Raw genomic sequence first — 20,469 nt, forward strand, 5'->3', positions numbered from 1 at the left:
GAATACCAAACATACATCGATAACATTAAAATACACTTCAACCTAAACTTATAAAATTCTTCTAAAATGCTAACTTTCCATAATAAGCACCGAAATGCTCCCGGATCACCCAAAATGCGATCCGAACATACGCCCAAGTCCGAAATCATCATACAAACCTATTGAAACTTTCAAATCTCGATTCCGAGGTCGTTTACTCAAAGGTCAACTCTTAGTCAACTCTTCCAACTTAAAATTTCCTAAATGAGAATTTCTTTTCCAAATCAATCCAGAACTTCCCGAAATTTAATTTCGACCACGCGTACAAGTCATAATACCTAAAGTGAAGATACTCAAGCCCTCAAACCGCTGAGTGATACGCTAGAGTTCAAAACAACTAGTCGAGTCATTACATTATAAAGACAGACAGCTTAAGGCTTTATTTCAAGTCCTTATTTTCTCATTGCCTCTAAGTTTGTCTACTATTCCGTGCTTGTCAATTAATTCAATCTCATTGCCTATTTGTGCATTCGCGGCTATAACCCCTCCCATACTCCTTTAAGTAAGGCTTCAGACAGTAATGAAACGCAACCAATTCCCTGAAACTGGAGCCTGCCTATAAAGTCAAAATCACATAAACATTTCAGTGTAAGCTCATCTTTTCTTTCACAATATTATTGAAGTTTTTCATATATTTACTCCAAAGGTCAGATAATGGAGAGACAAGTATATAATATGGGTCGTATGACCACTGAGAATCTGAGATGGGAAGAGGGAAACCTTTTAACATGTCGTCTATTGTAGGAGAATAAATGACAGGTTTCTTTTTCAACATGCTTATCATGGCTGCCTGAATTTCCAGATCATCAACTATGATCCTTGTTAAAAGGCAGAATGAAGAATAAATTAGACTTTTCAAAAGCTACATTCTGAGCATGCCTGAAGAAGAACAGATGGTAAATTGAATAATGGTCTCTACTTAGGAGATGTTAAAATGAACAAATAGAGTTAAATAACACAATCACCATTTTCACGTGCTATTTTAATGTGGTTGCACTTAAATAGCATATCAGAGAGATAAAAGCCAAATTAATATTAAAGGATGGTTCTATAGCTTTTCATTTCGTAGAACGAACAAAATTTCTAGATCAGATCACATCCTTTCCACAAATATCTCACCAGAAGGAGTGAAATGCACGGTGAATGAAGTTTCGAAAATACTATGAATATGACAAATTGTTTCGCTTGGATAAAAAATACATTATCTTTTTATATTTTTTTTATTCTTGCTAGATAACCAGAGAAATCAATGTTATGATAGCTTAAGATTGCATATTTATGGAGGCAAAAAAGGTTTTGGAGAGAGACAGAGTCCCTAAGGTCAGCTTAGTACGTTCACCCTTTTTAGTAGATCGTATCATGTCATCCCTGGCATAATCAGTAATGATCAAGTTTATGTTTGTTTCCTGCAATATTGAATCAAGGCTTAGTATAAAAAAACAGAAAGTTATAAAAGATGCAGGCCATACAACAAATTGTTGCTGATCACAGGCATTGAATTGGACTGGTGATAAAAAGTCACATGCATTGAATTGCAAGACTAGTGATACTACTTTTTTTTTGATAGGTTACTATTTTTTCAAAACAATGCCTAATAAAACCTGCTATTTATCCCTTGGAGGCAAACTAGGTACTAATCTTTCTCCCGAACAGTAGTGACTACAATACACCGTAAACAAGTGTTGACTGAGTAGGAGGTATGGAGCCTCATATTGTATGTTTCTTCGTGATGTTTGATTGGAGTAACTTTAGAAAATCAAGGGGGTATAAGATGAGTATAATATTGTTTCAAAGTTGTTGTTTATTGTAGTACTCTTGCTATATTGTCCCTCCACCAAGCCCAACAACTCCAAAGCCTTATGCCCGTTCTCTGCTGTAGTCACTGGAAAGGACAAAAAAAACAGCTCAAAATCCTAATATCTTCATTTTGATAATAGAAAAGGCTCGTATTTTGTTTCTTGCTTCGGTTTTTAAAATTTTAAAATGTAAGCATAAATTTAATTTATACCAGGATCTTGAACATGATAATCTTACACAAAATCGTTATAGAAAACATACCTGAAGCGGAATCCATTATTTTGAAGCGGAAGCGTTAATCGATAATCGGTTTCTCGCCCCTTGCCCTAACTTTACGTTACCGCCGACTTTAGTGATGGAAAAGAGAATAAAAATACGGTAACCCCAATGGGTGGGGATAGGACCAATTTATAGAGGTTCTCACTTAATCTGGTACGTCCATCAAGTAACCAATCGGACGGATGAGATTTGATAATTAATTAAATATTAATTATGGGGCTTAAACCTATTAGGTCACACTCACGTAAGAAAAATAACTTACATTCTCCCACTTGGCCCAATAATCATATAATATTAATATTTAATATAGGAACATTAGTTGCGCATAAACAAATCTCTTCTATAATGTCCATCATAAATACCACAATATGATAAACTAGTGAATGTGAGTTATGGCGGTTATATATAATTTGTCTATATAGTCCCTTCCATATACTACAACATTAGTAATTTATCGTATCAGGTTCATAAGCTATAAAATATTATGGTCCACAATAATGTCTCATTGAGACTTATCCTGTAACATCCCAAAACAATAATATGTACACCATTATGAGAAACAGGAAATCACTAATGTATACCAGAAACATATAAATGAGCTCAGAGTGTCAAAACATCATAAATACATTAGTCAAAAATACAGCCAAGACCCATTCCATGTACATGTTCTTTAAATATCTTTGGCTGTAAACCTTTCGTTAACGGATCTGCAATCATGAGATCTGTTCTAATATGCTCAAGTGACACTCTTTGTTTTTGAACTTCTTCCTTGACAGTAAAGTACTTTAATTCCATATGCTTGGCACCTTTGGAGTACTTATCATTCTTGGAGAAGAATACTGTTGCAGAATTATCACAGTAAATTTTCAGCGGCTTGGTAATGGTGTCGACAACCCCAGGTCCTGAAATAAAGTTTTGCAGCCATAATGCATAAATTGTGGCTTCAAAACATGCCACAAATTCTGCTTCCATCGTGGATGTAGCAATAACAGACTGTTTGGCACTCTTCCACGATATTGCTCCTTCGGCTAATTGGAACAAATAACCAAACGTGAATTTTCTAGTATCAATATATCCAGCAAAATCTGAATTTGAGTATCCAACAACTTCTAAATGCTTGGACTTCCTATACATGAGCATGTAATCCTTCGTTCCTTTCAGGTACCTCAAAACTTTCTTTGTAACTTTCCAGTGATCAATTTCTGGGTTACTCTGATATCTTCCTAGCATTCTGATCGCAAAACTAATATCTGGTCTTGTGCAAGACTGAGCATACATCAGACTACCAACAATAGAAGAGTAAGGAATTGATTCCATTTCTTTTCATTCTACATCATTCTTAGGGCATTGCTTGAGATTAAATTTGTCCCCTTTTTGAATTGGAACAATTCGTGCTGAACAATTGTTCATATTAAATCTCTCTAGAACTCTTTCGATATAGCCTTTCTGAGACAATCCCAATAATCTTTGTGATCTATCACGGAATATTTCTATTCCTATCACTTAGGATGCCTCACCCATATCTTTCATTTCAAAATTCTTAGAGAGAAAATCTTTAGTCTCATGCAATATGCCTAAATCATTAGCAGCAAGTAGGATATCATCAACATATATGACTAAAAATATAAACTTACTCCCACTGATCTTTTGGTATATACACCGATCAACGGTATTTTCCACAAATCCAAAAGATGTTATGGTATCATTAAACTTTATATACCATTATCGTGAGGCTTGTTTAAGTCCATATATTGACTTCTTCAGTTTACACACCATTTGACCTTTTTCTTTAGTTTCGAAACCCTCTGGTTGGTCCATATAAACTTCCTCCTAGAGTTCTCCATTAAGAAAGACAGTTTTCACATCCATTTGGTGTAACTATAAATCATAATGAGCCACCAAAGCCATAATAATTCTTAACGAGTCTTTCTTTGAGACCGGCGAAAACGTCTCTTTATAATCAATGCCTCCTTTCTGAGTATAACCCTTGGCAACAAGTCTGGATTTGTATCTCTCAATATTGCCATTTGAATTGCGTTTGGTCTTAAAGACCCTTCTACACCCGATTCTTTTAGAACTTTCTAGCGATTCAACAAGATTCCAGACTTTATTGTACTCCATGGATTTTAACTCTTCCTTCTTGGCATCAATCCATTTGTCAGACTCATTACTTTCTATGACTTGTGAAAATGAAACCGGATCCTTATTAAGACAAATGTCAAAATCTGACTCTTGCAAATAAACCACATAATCATCCGAAATAGCCGATTTTCTAACTCTTTGAGATTTTCTTAATGGTATTTCTTGTGGTTCATTTGTGTCAGATATTTGTGAGTTATTTTCTTCATGAAGTGTTTCATCCAAATGTTGTTCGGTGTTGTCAAAGTGTTCTTCAATAACTGGAATAATATTTGGTATTTATGTGGAAGTAGGCACATTTCTGGGTAATAGAATATTGACCCTCACCTCTTTAATTTTCACACTTTGCTTTTCAACACTCTCACTAACTTCACCGTTCTCAATGAATCTTGCATTACCGGTTTCAATAATTCTCGAAGTATGGTTTGGACAGTAAAACACATACCCTTTAGATTTCTCTGGGTAACCAATAAAGTAACCACTTACTGTTTGAGAATCTAATTTCTTTTCTTGTGGATTATAAACTCTAGCTTCCGCTAGGCAACCCCAAACAAGCAAGTGCCTTAAACTAGGTTTCCTTCCTGTCCACAGTTCAAAAAGGGTCTTTGGAACTGCCTTACTAGGAACTCTGTTTAATAAATATACATCGATTTTAAGAGCATACATCCACAATGATTTAGGTAATGGGGAATTACTTATCATGCTCCTAACCATATCCATAAGTTTTCGATTACGCCTTTCTGCAACACCATTTTGTTGAGGTGTTCCTGGCATAGTATATTGTACACATCTGCCACGTTCCTCGAGGAACTTTGCAAATGGAGTTGGACATTGTCCTGATTCATTATATTTTTCATAATATTCACCACCTCTATCTGACAAAATAATTTTCACCTTTCTATCTAATCGTCTTTCAACCTCATTAACAAACACCTTGAGAGCATATGTTGCTTGAGATTTTTCTTTCAGCAAATAGACGTATCCATAACATGAAAAATTATCCATAAAAGTGATAAAATATTTCTCTCCACCAAAAGATGGAACATCAAAGGGTCTACAAATATCGGTGTGTATAATTTCAAGAAGCTGGGTGCTTCTTGTGGCACCTTTCTTACTATGCTTGGTTTGATTTCCCTTAATGCAATCCAAACATATAGTAAGATTAGTAAACTTTAGATTCAGAAGAATCTCATTCTTTACTAATCTTTCTAACCTTTCTTTGGATATATGACTCAAATGTCTATGCCACAAGTAAACAGAACTTTCATCTAGTGAACTATGTTTAATTCCAATATTATGTTAAATAGTAAGAAGGGATTCAGAAAAACCAATATCGAGTTTCAATTTATATAAACCATCACTAGGAAAACCAGAACCATAAAAAATAGCATTCTTATATAAATTGAAACATCCATTTCCAAACTTTAAATCAAATCCGGAAACATCAAGTCTTAAAAGAGAAATCAAATTCCTAGAAACCGAAGGTACATAAAGAGTTTGTAATAGATCAAGGTGACGTCCAGTCTCCATGATCAAACGATAAGTCCCTATGCCTTCAATTGGAGCCTTCATACGATTTTCCATGAACAAGAAATCCTTATTTGGATTTGTAGTTTGGATCGTAAGGAATCCCTGTAACGTAGTAGATACATGAGCAGTTGCACCAGAATCAAGCCACCAAGTATTATTAGGAACTTCTACTAAATTTGATTCGAAACATACAAAAGCACTAATTGTACCTTTCTTTTCGAACCAAGCTTTACGTTTCAGACAATCTTTCTGATAGTGTCCTTCCTTATTACAAAAACGACAGGTATCTGCCTTATGTTCCTTGTTAGCATCCTGTTGAGCTTTAGCAAGTGCTTTTTTCTTCTTGAACTTGTTGGCCTTCACTTTAAGTCCTTTACCAGCTCCGTGACCCATGAGGTTAATTGAATGACTCCCTTGTTTCTTCAGTCTTGACTCCTTCTGAGTAAGCATACTGGACAATTCACTAACATTTCACTTATCCTTAATAGTGTTATAGTTAATTTGAAAAGGTCCATACTCAGGAGGCAATGAGTTCAGAATAAACTGAACCAAGAAGGAATCATCCACTTTCATGCCCAAGGTCTGAAGTCTTGCTGCAATGTTAGTCATCTCGATGATATGATTTTGCATACTACGCGACCCATCAAACTTCATGGTCGTGAGTTAAGCCATTTGTGTACCAGCGAGAGACTTATCTGCAGAACGAAAACGTTCTTCCACAAACTTCAGGTATTCCCTGGCACTTTCTGTTTGTGAAATAGTACTCTTAATGTTGTTGGAAATAGTCATTCGCATAAACATAAGGCTTAGCCTGTTAGAGCGTTCCCATACTTTATAGAAAGACTTCTTATCCGCACTGCTCGAATTAGTAATGGCAGCGGGCTTATCATTTAGCAGAGCCAAGTCAAGATCCATCACACCTAAGTGGAACTGGACTTGTTCACGCCATTCAGAGAAGTTCAATCCATTGAACACAGTAACAGACGAAGAAAGCGAATTAAAAGGGATAGCTGCAAAATAGATAATACATACTCACAAATCAATATAGATTCAACAAAACAGTCAAAGCATATCGCAATTCCCCTTTGGGTAAATACTACGATATACTATCATAATTTAAGTGACATTTAGCCTTTTAATAGGTAATGAAATATTTTTAACCAAATATATATGCCATCTTTGGACAAACAATATATATTTGACTAAGAATATTAATTTACCTCATCATATTCACTAATCATAGAATAATTGATTCACCTTTGGGTAAATCCTTAAGTTCTAGCAATAGTGAAAATTAATTTATTCATTTATTTTCAATCATAGGCATTTCATTAATTTCATGGATAAACTATAATTTTATGTATGCAAACTTTTCATGAACATACTAGTTTGGCCACTTTGGTGACTAACAAACTATATAAACATAAATGCACACATAAAATGAACATAACAAAAAATATTTACGCATGTAAATATTTTAGACATTCTAGTTTGATCACTTTGGTGACTGACAAACTATATAACTTTAAACATATACATTAATTGTTACATAATATATATAATAATAAGAACCATATCACAATAAACACATTATGATGGATTTCTATGTAATTATTGTTGCAGGGCCAAGGTGCAATCTTAAAACATGTGTCTGGTAACTTCAAAGATGAAATTTAATTTCATCTACTTAATGGTCCATAATACATTAAAAATCCCACGGTAACAAACGTAAACTATTATGCCCAGAACATTAATAAACTATGAATATTAATAAATTAAATTTAATCTAGCCCAAATCTATAGTGGCAAGGATACTTGCGAATGTGAACATATAGAAGAACAAGTTTACTGGGCAAAGTGATTCACTGAAGCCATTGATAAATTATTAAAGTATCAAAGATAAAAAAATTCAATTTCAATACACCGATTTTCAATAAAATAATCATTAAAAAAAATGAAGCACATAAGTTCATTCTTTTTTTTCAAAGTATTCTTCGGTGGGCTAGGGTTTAATTTCTATGAGAATCATTCTTCTGGGAAAACCCCACAAAAATTTGCCGTAGTATCTTAAGGATAAATTCCTCCCCTAATCACTGCAGTAACATAAGCCATTACAGATAGAAAATTTAGTCTAATGCTTCTTGATGCTTTATTCGTAAATAGTACTTTCATAACGAAGATTATCAGTTCAAATTCCATGCTCATGATACCATATGTAAGCATAAATTTAATTTACACCAGGATCTTGAACATGATAATCTTACACAAAATTGTTACAGAAAACATATCTGAAGCGGAATCTATTATCTTGAAGCGGAAGCGTTAATCGGTAATCGGTTTCTCGCCCCTTGCCCTAACTTTACGTTACCGCCGACTTTAGTGATGAAAGAGAGAATAAAAATATGGTAACCCTAATGGGTGGGGAGAGGACTAATTTATAGAGGTTCTCACTTAATCTGGTACGTCCATCAAGTAACCAATCGGACGGATGAGATTTAATAATTAATTAAATATTAAGTATGTGCCTTAAACCTATTGGGCCACACACACGTAGGAAAAATAACTTACATAAAACACTTTACAAAATTTCAGAAAACTTTTCCGGGGATTCAATCAACACTTTATAAAGTTTCACACGACTAACAGAGGACTGTGATATAATCTCACCCAATCGAATATTACGGCGCGGATCTTGCCCGATGTCAGTAGTGTATCAGTAATTGATGAGAAAGGAGGATTTTTACCCTTTTTAGAATTGTACTAGGGATGAAACTCTTCTACTATATAAAGGAGAAACTTTTTATTCAATGGACATATTGTAACACACATATCAAGGAAATACAAACTCATTTCTCTGTTTTCTAGCTATTGAAAGGTTCTTATTTTAATCACCGTTCTTTATATACATTTGGCTTCGAATCGAGGGCCCGGTCGAGGACAAAACCATTGTTTAGCTCAAATCCAAGTCTGGCCTTAATGTCACAATTGGTTTGTTTATTCATTTTATCTTTAATTCGTTTATCAGACATTCTTGATTACTTGTGTTGAATCAATCCACGTATCATTTAAACCACGTACAAATTCAATTATTATCCGTTTTAAGAGTAAACAGTTTGGTGCCCACCGTGGGGCTAAGGATAATAGTGGTGGTTTGATACAAAATTTCCATAACCAATCCAAAAAATCAAAATACTGAAATTAACATCAAAACTATGAATCGTCGATCAAGTTCAATCTCTTAAGTTCATAATTTCCGACTTTCAATCAAATGTCCGATTCAAGCCTATATAATCTAAAACGAACCCAAACATTACACACAAGTCCCAAAATAACTAAACAAACCTATTCAAACTTTCGGAACCAAAATTCGAATATGATAACCCCAAAGTCAATCTCCCGGTCAAATTATGAACTCTCTATTCCTAAGAATTGCCAACTTTTGGCAAATAGCACCAAAACGTATTAAGAACTTCCAAATTCAATTCGGAACATACGCTTAAATAGAAAATCACCATAAGAACCTATTGGAATATTCAAAATAACATTCCAAGGTCGTTTACACAAAAGTCAAACCTCGATCAACTCTTACAGCGTAAGCTTCCAACAATGACACAGCATTCCAAATCACTCTCGCACCTTCCCGAAGCCAAATCAATCAACCCTCAAACCTCAAAACTAGAAACACATATACAGGAAGCATCAAAAAGGGGAACTGGGCTCAAATACTACAAAATATGCCAATCGGGGTAGACTTCGATGAAAAATTAAACAGATAGGAAGAGTAAATATAGCATAAACTCTACCAATCCTGTAGGTAGAGTAAATATAGCATAAACTCTACCAATCCGGTAGAGAAATCCCTGATATGCAAAAGTATGCCAACTCGATAGATTTGATGAACAACTTAACAAATAAGTAGAATAAATATAGCATAAACTCTATCAATCCGGTACTGAAGAGCAATAATTGTATGCTGGTCGGGACTATTTTCTAAATACCACTAATTTTAAAAACATTGGGCCAGGACCAACCGTGTCAATCACCCAGAACATGTCACGAGGCCCACAAGGCCGTAACATAAGGAACGGGAAAATTGAAACCCGCATCACAACGGTCGAATTTCACGTGATCAGAAGGAATCCAAACGCTCCGCTGTTTGCACAGAGAAAGAGAAAGGAGAGAGAGAGAGAGATGGGGAAACGGAAGGGGAGAGAGCAGAAGAAAGTTTCTGGAGGAAGATGTGAGGGAAAAGAAGTGAATTTGGGTGAACAAGTTGAAGCAGGAGCTGGAGCAGAAAGCAGATTCTTCGCCTGCTATTTGCTAACGTCTATGTGCCCCAGGTTCAAGGGCCACACTTACATCGGGTTCGTTTCCTTTTTCTTTCTCGTCAATTAGCTCTAATCATTGGCACACAGCTACTGATAATGAAATCCATCAGATTAGGGTTCCGATTGGGGAGCTTTGGTTACTTCGTTACATCTTATCCCCTTTCATTTTCTTTCTCTTTTTTATTTTCCTAGATCCAAATTTAATTAAAGTTAACACTCCGCAAATCTTGTTTATTTCTTTTTCCTCGCACAGTTTTTATCAGATTGCCTAATTTGAAATGATAATCATCTATATTGCCATAAAAAATTTGTTCTTTGAGAGGTTTATGAAAATTTGAATTTTTTTAAAATTGTTTTCTGCAACCAGGTTATTTTTCTTGAACATTATTGTTGTCTGCAGGTTGATATCCTTTAATTTATATTTAAAGTCCTAAATTCAAGTAATAAATAAAAAATTATTTTCCTCTCGAACAGAATGGATTATCCATGAATAGAACAGGAGTGTAATCCATCGTTGGTGCAGATTTACAGTGAATCCTCGCCGTAGAATACGACAACACAATGGAGAAGTGAGGATGGGTGCTTTCAGGACAAAGAAGAAGCGTCCTTGGGAGATGGTTTTATGCATTTATGGCTTCCCAACAAACGTATCTGCCCTCCAGGTACCTCTCTCTCCCGTGTTCTTTAGCTATGTGCATAATACATGTTTGGATTTGGTTTTTCAAAATTGGCCTTAGGTAACAGCTGTGTAATACATTTTTGTTGTTTTAGAAATATTTGTGATGTATAGTTTTGAAATAGAATTTAGATAAAAAAAAAAGTCAATCAGGTCCTGAATAGCTGTAGAGTATTATTGTTTAGTTACACTACCTGGAAAAATGAAACTAAGATTAATTTGTGGGAACTTAAAGCAAAAATATATCTTACTTAAAAAGTTAAAAAGCATACTTTTCCATCAAATCTATACATAAGTATACAAATTGTCTTCGAGAAACCAATTTTCAGAACCCAAATCCAAACATGCACATAGTTCTCGAGGAACCAATCCCTAGACCATAATACTTTTAAAAGAAAGCTGAAAATAAATCCAAATGCTACAAACTGTTTTCATAACCATGAATTTAGTTGGTTACCTCTGATCACTCACATTGAATCTCTTAATGCAAAAATCTAACTTCCCCAATGTTTGTTGTTGGCTTAATTCTCATGTGAAATAAACAAAGGGGAAATTTTCAACTTAATATCAAGTGAACCAATTGAGAAATAGCGCAAACTGTTGGAATTTCAGGAGGTTTTAGATGTTACAAAAAGGTTCATTTTTTGAAACTTTACATTATGCAAATTCCCTTTGTAACCTGAATTTGCTTTAAGGATAGACCAACTGAAGCTGGTAGGAGATATCAATTTAATTGTTTTCTTAATTGAATGTTGCAGTTTGAGTGGGCGTGGCAGCATCCAGTAGAATCCCGTGCAGTTAGACAGGCAGCAGCATCGTTCAAATCTCTTGGAGGAGTTGCTAACAAGATTAAATTGGCATATACAATGCTTACTCTCCCTGAGTGGCAAAGGTATGAAATTTATTGCTCAGCTTTCCTGAGGTGGACTTACAAGCCGTAATGAATTTTGTCTCATTAGTTTTGTTTTCTATGTTCAGCCTAAATCTCATCGTAAATTTCTTCTCCACAAAATACAAGATGCATTCAGCTGGTTGCCCTAATATTCCAGAGCACATGAGAGTCCAAGTTTGTGCGCTGGACGAACTTCCCTGTTATACAGGAATTGACAAGAATGAGTATACAACCAATGATTGGGACAACAGTGAAGATTATTTGGGGAGCAGTGAAAAGTTAACAGACGAAGGATCTGCAGGATCCACAACTTCTGATAGTTCTGCTAGTAGCGCTGTAGAAAATATCGTTGAACATTTTGATTGGAGAGAAGAACTTTACGAACATGCTGAAGAAAATAGCTCAACCCATAGAGAGGATCCCGAGCAGACATATATTATCATTGACTCGCCGGTGAACGCACCATCCTCAATTCAAAGTGGTTGTTATAGTATAACAGACAACTTAAGGGACATATTTGAATTGGACGAAGAATTTGGTGGTGAACTTTGTCAGCAGAGCATTCATGCTGGTTTGTCTAGTGAAGTTGAGGTTATTGATGTTTTTACTCCTCCATGCTACAAGGTAAGTGGAGACAGCAAGAAAATAAGACTTTCTACTGCTTGTCCTGAAATAATTGATTTGACAGACTCACCTATTTTTGTCTGAAGTGGAGTATTTTTACCTTTTTTAGAATTGTAATAAGGGTAAAATTCCCCTGCTATATAAAGTGGAAGTTTCTTATTCAATGGACACTGTAACATACATATCAAGGCAATACAAACTTGTTTCTCTGCTTCTTAATTATTTAGAAGTTCTTATTTTAACCATAGATATATATTTGGCTTCGAATTGAGGGTCTGGTCGAGGGCGAAAATACTGTTAAGCCTAAATCCGAACCCCGACTCAACGTAAACTGGTTTGGTTATTTATCTTGTTTCTATTTCGCTTATCCAACACTCTTGATTACTTGTGTTGAATCAATCTACATATCCTTAAAATCGCGTACAAATTTAATTGTTATACGTACGCTCTTGTTCAGCATATATATACACATCTCTCTTCGTATTTTCCAGATAAGTTCTGGAATCAGCGTCGTTCGTCTTTTCTCTCTGTCGATACACATACACAGAGTCTCAGTACATTTCAGTCCATATAATACCAGAATTCGAATATTGATGCATTTTCCTTTTGGAAAATTTACTGACTTGAGTTTGAAACGAATTGCTAAGGAACGAAAGGCCTATGAATCTCCTTTTTTCATTCTTCAGAAGGTCCTTTACGAGAACTGTAAAGCTTGGCACTAACGGCAAAATCCGTATTGATTTGCATATCTGTGCAAATACCTCTCAAAAATAGCTGTTGAGAGGTAACAACCACATATTTTCCTTCATTTTGATTCATAAATGCATTAGTATGTCAGATTTTCTTTTCTATTAGTCATTTAAGTGCTTATCCTCATTTAATTTGTAGACCGAGTAATCAACTTGAAATTTGTTTATTGTTATTTTTTTTCACTTGGAATTATCTAGGATTGAGTTAATAATACTGGTAAAGTCCATCTCTGTTACTTCAAATTGTCCTGAGTTCTATATGGGATAAATATGGACTTAGGTAAGTTCTATAGAATGGTGGTGTGAGCACGTGATTTTTGCCCTAAATATGATTATTCCCAAAATCCCAAAGCAAAATAATTTTTCTTTATTTTTTTACAATTTTTGGTGCATTTCGGTATCATTTTCTGATAATTGTTGCATTCTTTTGGTGCATGTTAATGTTTATAAAATACAGAAATATGCATTTTTGCATTTAGGTTTTAGTTTTATGTTTTTTTAGTATCAACTAAAGTTTAATTTGTTTAGAACAAAACATGAAAATCACAAAAAATTAGTTCATTTTTGCATTTTAATGATTTCTATTGGGAATTCATCATGAAATAGTTTTTGAACAATTTTAGGAGTTAATTAGTCTTTGTTTTGAAATAACTAGGATTTCATGTTAGTTTTACATCTCCATAAAAATTAGAAAAATTATAAAAATTGTAAAAGTAAGAAAAGAAAACAAAAAGGAAATAAGAATGGAAATTGGGTCTTAATAGAAGACTCAAATTTGGGCCTATTTATTGGATTTTTTCAGGCCCAAATGCCTTAAATCCGTTCCAAATCAGTCCAGCCCAAACCCCCAACCCGGTCCGGTCCCCAGTAAGTCCAAACGACGTCGTTTCCCCAGCATCTAACCACGACCGTTGGATCTCATCAATCCAACGGTCCGGATCTAACTAGGATGTTGGGTATATAAATGTCTAAAATTCCCCCCTACCCCCCATTTGCCTCATCTTCCTCACCCCGTCTATCATCACGAACCCTAATCCGCGCCGCCATCAAACCCCTCGCCGGCGGTGAACGCCACCTACCCCGTTCAAACCCAGATTAACACCACAGATCCCTCATGAATCCCTCTTTCCATTCCCGTTATTAGTTTTTCTCGAATGTTGCCGGAGCTCGTCGAATCTTCGTTTGAAGTTTCCGGTCAAATCGAAGGTTTATCCAAACCAGCCCAAAATCACACCATACAATCCCCGGCCTCCCCTCAACACTAATCCGTGTTTATTTTCCTTCAATTCACTGTGAAACGGCTCGAATCTTAGATCTAAGAATTTCGGGCCAAAACCCTAAACCAAAATCTTTGTGATTTCGAACCGTAGTATCCTTAACCATGTGTTCTCTTGTAAGAACACACGGTTAGGGATGTTACGCGTCAAAAATCTGAAAGGATTCAGACGTTAGTGACTGGCCGGAATTCCTCGTGCTTCTGTGAGTTTTTCCTGTTTCTTTTCACTCGCATGTTTGAAGTTTTATTTACAGTTTTTTTGTTTCATTAATTTTCTGTTAATTTTATGATTTATTTGTATTAGTTTAGTTCTGTCAATTACTGTTGGTTCTGAGTTTGATATTTGTTTGAATGATTGTGAGTTTATGGGTTAAGAATTAGTTTAAATTCATTTAAAGTTGATCATGTTGGCTTAAGCTTTGCTTTGATCGATCCTGGTTTCTGGGTTCCCTTAGCTTGACTGAGTTGGAATAATTGAACAATTGGGTTGGTTAGTTTAATTAGTTGATTTCTGAGTACTAATTAATCAATTTCAGTTAGTTTTAGATTAAATTAGGGGATTAGGTATAGCTGTTAAGGATGAGGTTAGGATCAGTAAATTAGAGAAGCCTTCAGGGGTAGTCTGGGTATGAAAAAGGGTAGTTCTGATAGGAATAGTAATTTCAAAGCATGTGAAAGGGCAGTATAGGTATTGTATGGGTAGAAGAATACCCTAGAGCCTTCTAGAATGGGATTTTAGTGCACATTTCAGCACAATAGGGGTGCTTACTTGTTTAGCAAGTCAAGAATAGAGGGATTAAACTGAAAATAGGGAAGGGACTAATTAGAAAATCAGAATTTGATCTATTTCCCTGGGGGTTGCCTATAAAAGGGCATGAAATGCCTTGGGAAAGGGGGTTCTGCTTCTTCCTTCAGCTTTAAGCTCGAAAATCCCCACAAAAGGCTTTCCTCCCTGCTTTTAATTCCAGTTAGTAGCTCCATTCCAGTACTCAAAAAATAAAAACAGCAAAAAGTGAGGAAATCAGAAACAATCTTACAGTTTCATTATTAGTTTTGGATTTCAGTTGGGTGTTGGGTTTAGCAGTATTGCAAAGGTGCTTTAGGTTCAGCTGGGAAGGTTAAAAGTGCATTTGAAGTGCGTGTTGAATTGATCTGTGGAGTCTGTTTGTATTTCTGGTTTTTCAAAGCAGTTCCTGGCATGTTCTGTGGTGTACATTGTTGAGTTTGTTGCTGTTGCGGTTCAAAATAGCTGACTCCTTTCCTTTTCTCTATTTACATTCCCATTTCCATGTACATTTCTTTGAACCCCACTGATGTATGCTCGTTGAAGTTGGAATGAAATGTTCAAAAGATCTATTATTCAGCTGAAGACAGTCTGTATTTTAACTGATATTCATAGTGTAGTTTTCTGTTATATAAACTGGCAGTTATATATAATTAAGATTGTCCAGTAAGGTCGATTACATTTAGCCTAGTTACTAATATTTTTGTCGTTGATCATGCTAGTATAACAGAATGTCTGCTTTGATTAAAGGGTCTGAAATCGATTGATAGGCAAACCTGATTTGTTGTTGGTGGATTGGTATCGAAAACAGTTAAAAACCATGGAACAAAACTCATTCACAATTGATTTAGTTCATTAAAAGCAGCAGGTCTTGATAGGTGATTAGTAGGATATATAGTTTAGGAATTTCGGAGTTCATGACTTCAGTTAAAATAGGAGTATGCATTGTCAGTGTTGTTAATGTTGCAGTGGAATCGTACCCATATTTGTTGGGCCAATTGGACTTTATCAAAGTCACGAGGCAGGCCCATTTTATTTGAATTTGGTTTTTTTTAGTTTACTTCAATGAAATTCAATTCTAAATTAATTAGGCTTTTAGAGACACGTGATAAGTAGTAAAGCATAGTTACTGCGGGATTACTACTAGCTTCGCCCAAATAAAACCACTAATTATGGGCCCTCAAGGTGGGTATATAAAAATTGATTAGAATTTGGGATGTCCATTTAGCAAACTCCACGGTCCTCCCCAAAATAATATTACGTTAGAATCTTTAGGCGCGATTTTAATTAAAGTACCTTCTTAAATTCGGGTGCGCATTGATGCGACCCAAATCCCAATCTCGACGAAGTCGAAACGTGCTGACAACCACGGGCGCATTGATTGCGACGTGGATCGAAACGTGTTTTCACGATGTCATAATTCTTTTAAAATAAATAAACAATAAAAGCGAATTAAATAAAAGGCACATAAGCTAGCATGTATTAAAATCAGATAAAATCAAATACAACAGTTAAGCGACCGTGCTAGAACCACGGAGCCCGGGAATGCCTAACACCTTCTCCCGGGTTAACAGAATTCCTTACTCGGATTTCTGGTTCGCAGACTGTAACAGAGTCATATTTTTCCTCGGTTCGGGATTCAACCGGTGACTTGGGACACCATTAATCTCCCAAGTGGCGACTCTGAATAATTAATAATTAAATCTCGTTCCGATTGTCCTTTAATTGGAAAAACTCCTTTACGCCCTTGCGGGTGTAGGTGTAAAAAAGGAGGTGTGACAGCTCTGGTGACTCTACTGGGGACCTAACCCAGAATCTCTGGTTCAGGATTCAGAATTCGAGCTTAGATAAATTGTTGTATTTAATTGCATCTGATTTTCCTACATGTTTTATGCTGAATGTGCTAAATGTTACCGCTTTGATATTATCTGAATTGTATATAAACTGTGCCGACACCTTTCTCTCTGCACCTCCGGGGATGTGCTTACTGGTTAAGATTCCCTATTCTGTTAATGTCACACCTTGAAATAAGGAAGAGGCCGGACAAGTTACGAAGCCGGATGGCCTTTTGGTTCCCGGTAAGTTGCCCCTTCCTCGACTCGAGTTGTCCGCTCGGGTATACAGTCTAGAACACCGATCCAGGTTTTGAACGTAGAATAACGTGACTTCATGCCGGATCCCTAGTAGGAACGCTTATTTGCATCACGTTGCATTTGACTTGGGGGACTCAACACAGGGGTTGGGTCCGTCTAGGACTAGCAACCTGAAATGAAAAGACCATCCTGATGCATCCTACTTGCTCTGTACATATATTTGTTTCGAACTTGCATGTTGACCGGTTTCTGAATCTCGGGAATGTTGGAAAAAAAGAAAGAAAAAAAAAGAGAAGAGAAAAGAGAAAAAAAAAGAGAGAAAATATCAGTTAGGGAGTTAATTGATTATTTTAGAAATAAAAATCAATTACTGGCGAAACTCTGCCGAAATTCTGAGAAAGTAAAAAAATGTTTTATTTTACTAAAAAAAGGGGCAAAGAAAAATAGAAAAAGAGTCTTTTATTTTTGGAAAGTCGGTTGTTTAAAAAGAAAAGGATAAAAAGAGTCTTTGTTTTAGTTTGAAAAACATAAGTTGTTTCATTATTTGTTGAAAAAAAAGAGAAAAAGGGGTCTTTTATTTTTAGTTTGGAAAAATAGGTTTTTTTATTGTCTGTGAAAAATGAAAAAGAAAAAAAGAGTTTGTTATTTTTAGCTTAGAAAAATAGGCTGTTTTATTTTGAAAAAAAAAGAAAAAAAAAGATTCTCGTTTCTACAAATAATTTTTATTCGCTTATGAAATGCCAAAAATGAATGGAAAAGAGTATTGTTTTAAAATAGTTCGGGTAAGTTGCCCGAACTACGCATGGTTTGATTCTCACAGGGCGTGAGATACGTAGGCAACCCTCATCGGGTCCAACCCTCCCTTTTTCAAAAAATAATAACCAGAAAATATCAAAACTTTAATTTTGTCATAAATAAACCAGGTGATGCCGTTTTGTCAAAATAGCCAAATGTTCCCAAATGGAACGCTGGAAGGCTGACCCGGCATAGATAGCCACCTTTGGTCGTGTTTGCATATTTTTTCGACCCTCACAGCCTTAAGTTTTCGTCCTCGAGGCGTTAAAAGGCCGTGTTACAATATCGGATCTTTTATCTTAAATAAAAACAAGTAATTTGGGGACGCCGGAAGGCTGACTTTGCAAAAAAACGGCCATCTAGGTCACCTTTTGATGTGTGACCGGTTGATTCCGCGGTTTTAAAATCTTTGTTCCCAAAATGCTGAAAGGCCGCGTTTGAGAATTGAGTTCTTCATTTGAAAATATAGGGGTAATTTTGAGTCGATAATATAGATAGTTTTTTTTGGAGTTAAATAAATTTTTTTTTTTTTGCTTAAACGCTTTAATAAATGTGCAGGATGATCACGATGGTAAATGAGCCCTTTTCAATAATGACCAAAATCCCTTTTGAGCTGCAATTATGGTGGAATGATTTAGGCAAAGAAGGGCGAGACGAAATGAAAAAATATTTGAAAGACCTTCCGGATTTATTAAACATTAAGCCTCGGGGGGATATTATCAGGGCATTGGTCGCCCATTGGGATTCGGCACATAATGTATTTCATTTCTCATACTTTGAGCTCACCCCGACATTGGAAGAAATAGCGGGGTATATTGGAAGTGATCAAGCTCCATTGAGGTTTAAATACTTGATTGCTCCTAGGGCCATTACCGTACACCGGTTCTTGGATTCCTTGAAAATACCCCGAACAGTTCATCATCCAGATTTTGCAAAGGGTTTCTGCAGTTTCCGCTTCATGTATGATAGATATGGCCATGTGGGTGGGTTCAACAATCCAGCTTTTAAGCTATGCAGTAAAAATAGCCGACAAAAATGGGAGGAACACAGGCAGGTGGCATTTATGATAGCCTTTTTGGGCCTCATAATATTCCCAAGGAAAGATGGTAATATCGATTTGAAAGTAGCGGAAGTCGTCAGTATCTTGCAAACCATGGGGAAAAGCACTTTAGCACCTATGATCGTGGCTGATATCTTCCGAGCTCTCACTGCGTGCAAAGCTGGGGGCAAATTTTTTGAGGGATGTAACCTGTTGTTACAAATGTGGATGACTGAGCATCTGTACCCTCGCTCTCAGTTATTGAGTTATGGTTCGGTTGAGAAAACTTGTATAGGTGAATTTTACACAAGAATCAAAGGGGCTAGTCTACCTGAAGGAGTCACGGCCTGGGCATTATTATTTCGGAACCTCAATGCCAGCCAGATACAGTGGGTGCTTGGATGGTTGCCTGTCGAAGAAGTCGTATATATACCAGCAGCCCGACCGCATTTTCTGCTGATGGGACTCAAAAGCATCCAACCTTATGCACCATATCGGGTTCTGAGGCAACTCGGGAGATATCAAGTAGTACCGAGAGATGAAGATTTGAGTACCCAGGTGGTCGAGATTAGTCCTGACGGTCGGTTCCCCGAGGAAGAGGTTCGCCAAATCTGGAGTGAGTGTCAACATCTGATGGCAAACACTTGTGTGTCAGATAGGGTCAAAGGGGAAGTTGCCCCAGGGTATCACGATTGGTTCAGAGGTGACGTGGCATGTGGGAGACCGGCTAAAAGACCTCATCTCGAAGATTTTGCCAAGTCGTCCCAAGAGCAGTGGGACTGGTTAGCAAAGGAAGAAGGCTATCGAGTTGAGATTGGTAAACTAAAGCAGCAAGTTGAGAGTCTGAAATTCGAGAACAGTGTACAGGTTGTCACGGATCAAGGTGAAAAGAATAGACTGGCTCGAGAAAATGAAGCACTTAAGGCCCAAATCCGGCAGTTGAAGATAACCATCGATAAGCAACCGAGGAGCCGATCTGATGAGCAATTGATAAAAAGATTGGAAAACGAAGTCAGGGAATGGCGGGATGAATTAGAAAAATTTGTGAATGTCATGGCAGAACTTAAAGCACAATGGGCTACAAGAATAGAGGAGCGTCGCCAATACTTGAATCAGTTGAAAAGGGACCATGAGAAAATTGTTGTCAATTTAAAGAGAAAAGTGGTTGCCCTTGAGGGTAAAACGGTTAGGCATGCTAGAGATTTTGAAATTGAAAGTGGACATTGTTACGACTTGTTGGCCCAAATGGAGTTAGAGGTTCAGCGGCTGCAAGACCAACACCTGCAAGACTCTCGAGCTTTAAAAATGTGCAACGATCAGATAAGACGCCTGCTCATAGAAAAGAAGCAAACAAGAGACAGGATTAGAGCCATTGCTGCTATTTTCAGGAGATGCCGGGTTTGTGAAGACATGACCCATACTACTTTTG

At 36.3% G+C, this 20,469-nt stretch overlaps 1 protein-coding gene across 1 annotated transcript; it reads left to right on the top strand.

The window, feature by feature from the left end:
- The first annotated feature begins 9,873 nt into the window (after positions 1–9,873).
- Positions 9,874–12,523, top strand: LOC107794364 (uncharacterized). The gene is made up of 4 exons (XM_016616844.2): positions 9,874–10,148; positions 10,636–10,774; positions 11,547–11,680; positions 11,767–12,523. The coding sequence occupies exons 1-4, from the start codon at positions 9,976–9,978 to the stop codon at positions 12,386–12,388; spliced, it is 1,068 nt and encodes a 355-aa protein (XP_016472330.1). The 5' UTR covers positions 9,874–9,975; the 3' UTR covers positions 12,389–12,523.
- The last annotated feature ends 7,946 nt before the right edge of the window (positions 12,524–20,469 follow it).

This window comes from Nicotiana tabacum, chromosome 1 (assembly GCF_000715075.1).
Source record: "Nicotiana tabacum cultivar K326 chromosome 1, ASM71507v2, whole genome shotgun sequence".
NCBI lineage: Eukaryota > Viridiplantae > Streptophyta > Magnoliopsida > Solanales > Solanaceae > Nicotiana > Nicotiana tabacum.

Bases quoted from the DNA above. Each gene is read 5' to 3' on its own strand.
- LOC107794364 (XM_016616844.2), top strand. From the start codon at position 9,976: ATGGGGAAACGGAAGGGGAGAGAGCAGAAGAAAGTTTCTGGAGGAAGA. The intron at 10,775-11,546 runs GTACCTCTCTCT...TGAATGTTGCAG, and splicing joins CAAACGTATCTGCCCTCCAG to TTTGAGTGGGCGTGGCAGCA. The intron at 11,681-11,766 runs GTATGAAATTTA...TTCTATGTTCAG, and splicing joins ACTCTCCCTGAGTGGCAAAG to CCTAAATCTCATCGTAAATT.